The sequence below is a fragment of the Sciurus carolinensis genome, chromosome 12 (genome assembly GCF_902686445.1).
Source record: "Sciurus carolinensis chromosome 12, mSciCar1.2, whole genome shotgun sequence".
Lineage (NCBI taxonomy): Eukaryota > Metazoa > Chordata > Mammalia > Rodentia > Sciuridae > Sciurus > Sciurus carolinensis.
The window spans coordinates 82,762,208-82,772,737 of NC_062224.1; the positions used below are offsets into that span (position 1 = coordinate 82,762,208).

The following is a 10,530-nucleotide window of genomic DNA, read 5'->3' on the forward strand; positions in this document are numbered from 1 at the left end:
GCTTGAAATTCCGGCAGAGGAGGTAGGCCTACTATGCAGGGGGAAGAGCTGCTGAGCTTTGAGGGAAGAATACAAAGAAGATGCTTATGGAAGATTAGCTCAGCAGCAGGAGGTAGAGGGGATTTGGGTGAGAAGAACCAAATAAGGAGACTGGTTAGGTAAGTGGTTATCTCCAGGATTAGGTTGGTGTTAATGCCAAAACAAAAACGAAACAGATTGGAGATCAATTCAGAGGATGGAATAGATAAGATTTTGTTATTCATTTCATGTGAGTGATGAACAGGGAAGAATGAGTAAAAGATGCTCTAAATTTTTGAATGGGAGTGAGTAGAAAAGAGTTGCACTTTGTCAGGAAGATGGAAAGGTAATTATAGGTCAGACTGTAATGACTGAAATACACTGGTAATAGCTGAAATTAGCAGTGTAATTGGATTTCTTTCATTTTGTTCACAAGTCTTCCTCCAATTCTTCATCAAGTGATGCTCTTAGGATTAGGAGTTAGGTAGATAGCTGTAGTCCTAACCACATCTGAACCAAGTGGTCATCATTTTCCTTTCCCTAAACGCTTTTTAAACATATTTCTATTCCTGCCACTATTGTTCTATTTTGATTACTTCATATTCAGAGTCTTTTTATTTCTATTGTAGTCCACTCTATTTCTGTTAGAATAATCTTTCTAAAATATCATATTTTTCATGTCACCTCCTGCTCTAAAGTGTAAATGACCTCCTGCTGCCCACTGGATCCAGACTCCTCTCGGACTTAAAATAATCTATTATGTTCTAGTTCCAGTGTACACACCCACCTGTATTTCCCTGATGTGACCTTTTAGGATTAATTTTGTAGTTACCCCATGAAAACAAAGACCCTGTTTTCCTTTTCCTTTGTCAAGTTCATGTGTTGGCATGCTCTTAGCTTTGACCTCCCAGAGCCTTAGTATTCTTATTATAAATGTGCCCTGACCTGAAGGACTGTTTTAAAAGACAGTGGACATTAACAGCTCTGGAAAAGGTGTAAAAAGACCTGCTGATGCAAGTGGGTGGCCATGCTGCCGCCTTCCCTCTCTGGCTCACTAGTGTTTATCCCTTCTTTCTGTAGGAAAGTATGATAATTCTGTGGATGTCTATGCTTTTGGGATTCTCTTCTGGTATATCTGCTCAGGCTCCGTCAAGCTCCCTGAGGCATTTGAGAGGTGTGCTAGCAAAGACCATCTCTGGAACAATGTGCGGAAAGGTAAGAGCCACAGCGCTGCCTTGCCTAGCCAGAGCAGAGGCCAGGCCTGCCCCAGGACTCTGCTTGTTGTCCTCTCATACTACTCCACAGCAGGGCCACAAGCATATTTAGATCATCATGGAATCCAGAAAAGATTTAACTCAAACTGTTGCTTCTAGGCAGCATTGCGTTAAACCGTGTCAAAAATGCTTTTTTTTCCTTTGAATTTTCCTTTTCAATTTCCTATGCCAGTGGGTTCCAGTTTTTCTTCACTGTTCCTGTTAGGTTCTAACCTAGATGTTTGCAGTGGAAACCACAGCTCCTTACACTCTAGTTCCCTGAGACCCGGCTGGTCTGGGCAGCTGGTCGTGTTGGGCCCCCTCATACTGACTGGTCTGATATCCGTGCTCCTTTCTCTAGGGGCCCGCCCAGAACGTCTCCCTGTGTTTGATGAGGAGTGCTGGCAGTTGATGGAAGCCTGTTGGGATGGTGACCCCTCTAAGAGGCCTCTTTTGGGCATTGTCCAGCCCATGCTCCGGGGCATCATGGACCGACTGTGCAAGTCAAATTCTGAGCGGCTGAACAGAGGACTAGATGATTCTACTTGAAAGCAAAGGCCTTTCTCCTCCATTCTTTGTTTCTTTCCTTCCCCTCACCTTTTGGCCATGGGGAGAATTTGACATTGTTTTCATTATAGGGAGCTCCCAAGGAAGTGGTGCTTGCTGGGCAACTTAGGACCTTCCTAGGCAGAGGTGGCTCCTGGACAGTGAAGAGTTGGATGACTGAGCATTCTGAGCAGGTCACAGATGCCCCACCCTATCCCTTTGGCAAAAGATTGTCTAAGATGTATAAAAGCTGCGGAATGTTACGTTCTGGCCTCAGAACTAAAGGAGGCGATTGTTACCATTATCTATTCACTGTATTATGTTTCTAAGACAGTAAGTGGGACACTGCAGTGGCAATAGTATTGAAAATGTATCATTTTCATGATTTCAGCATTAGGAATAGTTTGATTCTACCCAGTGGTAAGGACCACTTAGAAAATTTTTTAGGTCAAGATTGTGTTAACATAGGGACAAACAAGACAAAACTTGTGGATGCCTGGATCCTGCTATCTGAAACCAGGAATCTCAGGTTGTAATGGTCAGAAGCCCCAACAAGGAAGCTAGAAACAAAGCTGTCTTTTCCTCACAGTGCCAGTGTGTTTACATTTATAGGGTTACACGTCCCTGATTTCTGGGAGGTTTCACTGTTACATTACCAAGAGGCCAAAAAAGAAAGAAAAGAAGAAAGTGTGCATATGTCTGTGTATATATATATATACATATATAAGCTATTGGATTTTGAGTTATTGCTAACTCCAGAACAGAATCTGTTGGGTCTTCCTCCCACCCCTCTTCCCTCTTTTGGTCTTAAGGTGGGAAAGCTCCAGATTACATGGTACTTAGGATTCGGAGAGCAGAACTGACCCAGAGTGAAGCATGTGGGTAAGACCTGAGAGGTGGCAATGATAGGGAACCTGGCCTGCATACAAGCCTACTGGAAGTGTGCATACCAGCTTGGTCTCAAAACTTAAATCAGAAACTCTTTGGGGGTTTGAATCTAACACACTAATGTTTTAAAAACTTGACCAGTGGTTGAAAAGCCAAGGTTTCTTCTGTCCCTTCTTTATCTTATTTTAGATATAATCTGTTAGAAGTAAAAAGGAACCAGATGAAAGAGAAGAAGAGCCCTGTGGTAGCTCTGTGTGTTAGTGGCTGGAAGCACTGCTCCCTTCCGAGTGGAAGGTGGAGGAGTGGTAGTCTTTGGAGGTGTTCTTAAGAAGTATACATCAAGACAAAGATGGACAATTCCAGTCAGAGGAAAGGGGAACAATTTGCCATTGGTGCATCTCAGGGCTTGATTTCAAACCTTCTTCCACCAAACTGTTTCATTAGTTTAGAAACAGAAGTAGATGAAGAAATAGATAGTGGAGGTGAATAGCCTCCAACCATCTGTCCAGTCTCAAGAACTCTGGTCTGGCCCTTTGTGTTTATCTCCAAAGTGTGTGAATCAGGTCCCCAGTAGGTGTTTAAGATGAGTGTTAAATTAGCTGCTGGGATTTTCTAGGGTCGTCTGTAACTGTATGACCGTCTCTTACATATTAATGGAGTAAGTGGAGTCTATAAGACACTTTTATGTAACTTTTAAAGTTCGCTTTTAACTTTAGCTACCCTTGGCTCTGATTATGACACATTTGAGCATAGAAGCCCCTAAGCACTGCATCCTTTCAGAAACTCATGTAATGCTATAAACTTTTTTATTTGCAAATGATAAAGGGGACCCAGTGTCTTTGGGTTCACTGGCTCCAGCTTTGTTTTGGTGGAATGTTCAGTTTATCTCTTAGAATCTGAACACCTATTTAGTTACATATTTCAATACATACTTCAAGTCACTATTCTCAGCATGAATTTGTTGCCCTCTGGGGACGATGATGGGGCTTATAGGAAGCCAGGTGGTTAAGTTAAAGGAGAAGTGAGTAGTCTCTACTTGGGTGAAAATCATTATAAATCTGTACTGTATGAAATTTCAAGAAAAGTCTTATATGTTAGTTCCCTTTGTCAGATTTTTGTCTTCTAACTCTAGCTGGAATCAGGAGTCTGTACTTCCATTGTGGAGACTACATTCCTAACATTCTTGCAAAGCCTTAGCTCATACCCCAGTCACACATGGGATGTTAGATTTTCCTACCCAAGTTCCTTTTCAGTTTATCCCCTGTGGCTTAGTCTGCTCTGATAACCAGTTTTCTAGCAGGTTCTCTACATTTTTTGCCCAGTGGGAGGGAGTAAGGGAGAAACTAATGCTAAGTCAGGAGTTGTTTTACAGTTAATTTTTAAAAAGTATTCTGAGAAAAGGTGCAAGATATTCCTGAAAGTCCCCAGGCCAGCCAAAGTCCACATGTGGATATTTGGGAGCATTATTTAAACACTCAGCAGGCTGAGTGCAGGAATATGTGTGTATGATGTGTGTATATTTTACTTTTGGTTTATAACGTTGTTAGCTAATTTTGAATTCTAGTTTGCTGGCACCCATTATTATTAAAGTGATGGTATGCCATTAAATGTACTGTATTGTATATCACTTGGGAAGACACTAGGCATTCATAGAAGTGTTGCAGCACTTGGATGATAGAGGGCTCAGTATGGCTGAAGAGTTTACTTCCCAGCTCTAGTTAGTTGTGTGTCTGAGTGGAGAGGTGAGATTGTGGCTGAGGGAGGAAGAGAGGCATGAAGAATTAGCCTCACTGCATACAGTCCTTCTAAAGAATTGAATGAGGGAAGTTTACCCAGCCCAAAATGTTCACCTGGCCTTTTTAATGAATGAGCTTGAAGTCTGATTGCTCATTTTGCTTAAGAACTGAGTGAGAGGCTTCCTGGAGAGGAATGATGGTGACGCCTGGGACCCTGGGATGGCTGACCCTGTGCCTAGAGAGCTAGCAGCAACAGGGCTGCCTGAGAACTGCTGTTTCTGGGAGGTGTCTAAGGCACCCCGTTTCCTCCATCCTCTGCAGAGAGCAACTTCTCAATTGAACAGCCTGGTACTGTCCAGGAAGGAGGACTGTGCTGGTTGTTCCCAGACCAAAGAGAGTCACTTTTGACTCCATCAACTCTAAGGGGACAGAGCCGAGGCAGCAGCTGCTCCCAACTTAACACTAAAGCTGGAGGAAACAGTGGAGGAAAGAACACATTACTAAGGGGTAGAAATAGGGCAATGACCTGTATCTGTGAACTCCCAAAGGCATTTTTGTATCTTTGCTTGGGCTACCAAAGAGAGTGGGAGGGCTGCGGGTGGAGCTCAGTGGTAGAGCATATGGCTTACTATGCTCCTGGCCTTGGGTTCAGTTCCCAGCACAGAAAACAAAAAAAAAAAGAGTGTTTGGGAAAATTTTTCCTGACAGAAGTAGCTCAGGGTGGCAGGGCTGCGAGTGACAACCGCACTAAATGACACTTTATTTTTTGGCTTATTGTTTAGCACTGAGAAGCCCCGGGGAGTAGTGATTACAGTAGCACTTTGGGAAACTGAGGTACTCTCTGGCCGTGCTTTAGAGAGACACCATGCTTCTTATTCTTTTGGGCTAATCAGGAAGCCTTCAAAGTTCATGTTGTATCAGAGCGGAATGAATAGCCCTGGAAAAGTCCATTGCCAAAAGGGGAGTTACTCTGAGTTTTCAAATTTTGATTCTTGGATTTGCTGGATCAAATAACCCATTTTTTCTTTAAAAGAAAATGAGAGATTTATACTAATGATGGGTGTGGGGTGGGTTAGAGCTAGTATGATATTTAAGTGGGTAAAAAAGGAGTGGTCTTAAGGCACTTGCATTGAAAATTCCCCTGGAGGTTTCAAGTAGCACTGTTGTTCTTAAAAGAGGTTCTGTTGTTAACATCATCTGCTTTGTTGATTTCTAGTCCAGTTGAGAGATGGCAGAGTCTGTGAGAATACCTGACCCTGGGGAGGCCAGCTTGCTCAGAGGGTCCATACAGAAAATTGCCTGGACAGCTTATTGTCTTTATGCAATGTTTTTTTGTTTGTTTTAAAGAACTAATGTTTATTACAGTGTTAAATAAAAGTGTAACATACTAAGTGTGTAGAATAAAAGTGCAATAACAAAAGAAAATTACTTTGGCACAGATGTCAGTCTCAACTCCCTCCCTTCTTGTACTGTTTGGCTTTTTCCACATATTGTTACAGCACGACCACATGTGTATTTTTAAGAGATGCAACTAGGGGTCAAGTCTTCATTGTGTACTTTTGAATGGTCAGGTTTGGTTTTATAGAGTATTCTGTATAATTGTTAGGATGCACAAATACCAGATGTGCTATATAATAAAGATCATATTAACATTTTAGTTTTATATCTGTTTGACTTTGGCTTTCTTTTATTTCACTACCCATGTGAACTGGATGCTCCCTGATGTATTCCATTTCCACTGTGACCTGCATCAAGTCTTTAACTTTGCTTTAGGGGAGACTGATACCACATGCAACTCCTCTAGCAGGGACCTTACTCTGTCATGATAATCACCCTTGGTAACCAAATACTTAGTATTATTACTACTAGCCATGTATTTTCAGACCCTTTCCTGGGGTGACACCCTTTTCTCCAGTTTTCAGCACGAATTTGCAGCATTCTGAATTTATGCATGAGTCTAGTTATTCTGTGTTACCCTGTGAGCTAATTTGGGGCTGTAACCTATGTACCAGTTTTTCCACATTTGGAGTATTTTGAGTTCATATAGGTTCACCCCAATGTTCAGGTTTGCTTGTTCATCAGAGCCTGACAGGTACCAGTGTGGGCCAACACCTAGAGCAGCACCGTCTAGTCCTCACGGATGGTCAACACACAGCATGTCCCTCCTCCTATTGGTGTGTTTGTTTCAGTCCGTTTGGGGTGACTGTGTCATGTTGAATTTAAGAGGCTGGGTGAGTCACTGTTGGCTGTAACTGCTTGTGATTTGACTACAGCACAAGATTGGCCAGAAGATGGCAGCACATCTTAGAGTTGGCGTGTTTCTACGTCTTACGGGAAAAGTTGAAGGTGAATGTCCAGTTGGTCCCCAGCCTATGCCTACACAGAAGTGGTCACACAATGCGGGTAGGCCTCTGATGCTGGTGAAACCCCATGAACTCCAGGCGCCCTTCACAGCCAGTTATTCGCTACCTTGTATGCACATACTCTGCATTCTCCTCATAGGAAGTTCAGCGTGACTGAGTGTCTTAACCTCTCCCTCCCACTGCTCCTTTGGAAAACAATTACTTGTGTTATACACATTTTTAGATTAAACATGCTTTTTCAAGCAGGACAACTTGCTTGAAAAAGGGCAACTTGGAGTAGAGCAACTTGTGTGGCCTTCCTGGTCCTATGTTTGGGTGAGGCTCAGAGAGGAGAGGCTACCAAATTTCTGAACATTATTAAATTCTTCAAAATTTCTAACTTTAGCAGAACCCAAGAACTCTAAGAGTTATTAATTGAATAGCCTCCTTTTGAAATAGTGCATTTATCGTGAATGATCACATGCTGACTGAGACTCTTATGACCCTTCTAGGGATAGATTCTTCTTTAATATACTCTGAAGGAAGCACTTCAAGTTAGTGGGAAAAAATAACTATTCAATAAAACTGGCTATCAACCTGTCTGTTCCTTTAACAAATACCACAAACTGGGTGATTTATAAATAATATACACTTACTTTTGATAGTTCTGTAGGCTGGGAAGTACAAGTTCAGGGGATTAGCAAATTTGGGATTGGGAAAGGTTGTTTCTAAGATGGTACCTTGTTGTATCCTCTAGAGGAGACTAATGCTATAGGAGCATTATGGAAGCACAGAAGGGCAAAAAGGGACAAACATGTCCTTACATGGTAGAAGAGATGGAAAGACCAAGCAACTCTCTAAAGCCTCTTTCATCCCATTCACAAGGGCAGAGCCCTCATGGCTTAGTCATTTGAGTGCTAGTCAGGTTTCTGTTACTATAACAAATGTTGGAGATTATTAACTTATGAAAAAAAAAGGTTGGTCCTGGCTCACAGTTTTAGAGATTTTTAAGTCTGTGATTCGCTGACCCTATTGCTTTAGGTGAGGCAGCAAAATCATGATGGGAGCATGTTGCATAGCAAAACCACTTACCTAAGGGCCAAGAAGCAACACGAGGAAGAAGAAGGGGCCAAGGTCCCACTGGCCCACTCTAGGGCATGCCTCAGTGATTTAAGTATGCCCCACTAGCTCCATCTCTTAAAGCTTCCACCACATCCCCTAATCACTACACTGGGAACCCATAAGCCTTTACCACAGGGATTTTGGAGAATGCCCAAGATCCGAACTATGGCACCTCCCAAAGTTCCCTAATTACCATCACCTTGAGTTTTAAGTTGCAACATATTAATTTTTGAGGACACATACATTCAAACTATAGTACCATCTGAGAAAAATAGACTCAAATCCTCATTAAAACAAAAACCTTAAAACATTAAAACAAAAACCTAGCAGGGTAAAGTGGCACACACCTGTAGTCCCAGAAACTCATCAGAGGCAGGAGAATTGCAAGGCCAGCCTGGGCAACTTAGCAAGTTTGTCTAAAAAATTAAAAGGGCTGGGGATGTACACAGTTGTAGAGCACCCATCATTCAATCCCTGTACCAGAAAGAGAAAAAAGAAATCATGAAAATAAATTCATTTATAGTTTTGGGACAGAGAGGGATTTCTTTGAATGTGATGAGAAACCCAGAAACCATAAAGAAAAAAATGATCAAAATTATAAAGGACTTACAATTTTATAATCCAAGACACCTGAACCAACCTTAAGAGGATAATTGCAGTACATAGCAAGTAAAAGGTTCATATACCTAGTATTTGAATAAATCAATAAGAAAATGCCTGAAAATAGATCAGCTAGTAATTATTTGAAAAAGATCTTCATCCTTGCTAGCAACTGGGTAAATGCATATGAAAACTTTTCTTAGAGTGCTTGCCTTGCAAGCACAAGGCCCTGAGTTCGATCCCCAGTACCGCAAAAAAAAAAAAAAAAAAAAAAAACTTTTCTGTCTATTAATTAACTAAAATGTACATACTTAAAATCTCTTCATGGGGGTGTAGGGAGGAGCACTTCCCTATGTTGAGAAGCTGCCAGAGTGGCAGAAGGCAGTACCCATAAACATTTTAAATGCCTACTGTATCCTTTGTCCCATTATGGTTTCTAGGTGGTCCAATCTGTAGACATGTTTGCAGAGGGTGCAAATCTATATAAGGGTGTTTATTGCATCATTATTGGTTGTATGGAAAAGTTATAGGCAATATTAATGCCTGGCAATTGATGACAAATTATGGGACTCATCACTTTCTCTTATAATTTAAGAAAATGAAGTCTGGCTGATCAAGGAGAAAGGAAGTTTATATTGGAAAGATATTAGGAGTTCACAAGATCAATAGGAAACAGATCAGGATCACAGAATCGAGTAGGAAGTAGGGCAGCTCTGCAGGCTGTGGCAGAGACCTCGTGCCTATGATGACCTGTCTTACTCCCTCATGGGACACTTTGGAGGATGTTCCCAGCTGACCCAGCATAGGTCCTTGGCCCATTTCTAAACCTGCGTTAGTTCAAAACTGGAAGGATTTATCCCCTTCTGATTCCATGGTGGTGGTGACAGTGTGGGACAGACATCTCAGTTTGCCTGCTTGCTAAAAACTGCATTTAGTGGAGATATAATTCCTGAAAGGTAATCAAAGACAATTAGAAAAGGGACCTACAACCAGGACAGGCCCTGGTGACAGATGGCACTACAGATCACTTCTTGGGCAGCTCCACACCCAGTACTCTTCTGGCACGACTGTGGGGCAAGATCATGAAAGATTGATTGGTGCCTGTCATGGAGAGGTCCCAAGTTGGTCTATGAAAAGCGCCCTGCTAAATCTTGAGTTTTTTCATCGAAAGAAGACCTGTTTGCTGGGCACAGTGGCATACACCTGTAATCCCAGTGACAAGTTTGAGGCCAACCTCAATAGCTTAGGGAGACCCTAAGCACTTAGCAATACCCTGTCTCAAAATAAAACATAAGAAGAGATGGGTATGTAGCTCAGTGGTAAAGTGCCCCTGGGTTCAATCCCAAACAAAAAATTCCACATTTCAGCTGGGCCTAGAGCAGCTAGACTCTGTCTCAAAAGGTAAAAATCAGGCATGTACACACACGTAATCCCAGTAGCTAGGGAGGCTGAGGCAAGAGGATCACAAATTCAAGACCACAACTTAGACCTTAAGCAACTTGGTGAGACTGTGCCTCAAAATTAAAGATGGCTGGGGATGTAGCTCAGTGTGGAACACCCCTGGATTCAATTCCTAGTACTACAAAAAATAAAATCTATTTTGTCTAATAATGATATGGTCATTATTATATTATTTGCATCATTTTACTTTCAGTTTCCTTATGTTTTCTTTTTACCGACTCTTTAATTATATCTCTCCCAAAAAGTGAATAGTCAAATTTTTAGAATCCAGTCTGGAAATATGTGAGTTTTAAATGATCAGTTTTGTGTTTTTCAGTTGTCCTACTTATTTTGAAAGAAATTTTTTTATCCATTTGTCCCTTCTATGTGTTTGTAAATTGTACTATCTCCAGGGATGGTGCATATGCCTGTAATCCCAGTGACTCAGGAGGCTGAGGTATGAAGATCACAAATTTGAGTCTAGCCTCCACAACCTAGTGAGACCCTGTATCAAAATAAAAAATAAAAAGGACTGGAGGGCTGGTGTTGTGGCTCAATGGTAGAGTGTTTGCCTGGCATGTGTGG

General features: G+C 41.8%; 1 protein-coding gene across 1 annotated transcript in view; it reads left to right on the top strand.

The window, feature by feature from the left end:
* Positions 1–6,112, top strand: part of Dstyk (dual serine/threonine and tyrosine protein kinase) — a 52,945-nt gene extending 46,833 nt beyond the window's left edge. Inside the window, exons 12-13 of the mRNA XM_047521171.1 lie at positions 1,099–1,233; positions 1,633–6,112. Coding sequence (XP_047377127.1) covers positions 1,099–1,233; positions 1,633–1,820 — 323 coding nt within the window. The 3' untranslated portion in view covers positions 1,821–6,112. The remainder of the gene's footprint in view (positions 1–1,098; positions 1,234–1,632) is intronic.
* The last annotated feature ends 4,418 nt before the right edge of the window (positions 6,113–10,530 follow it).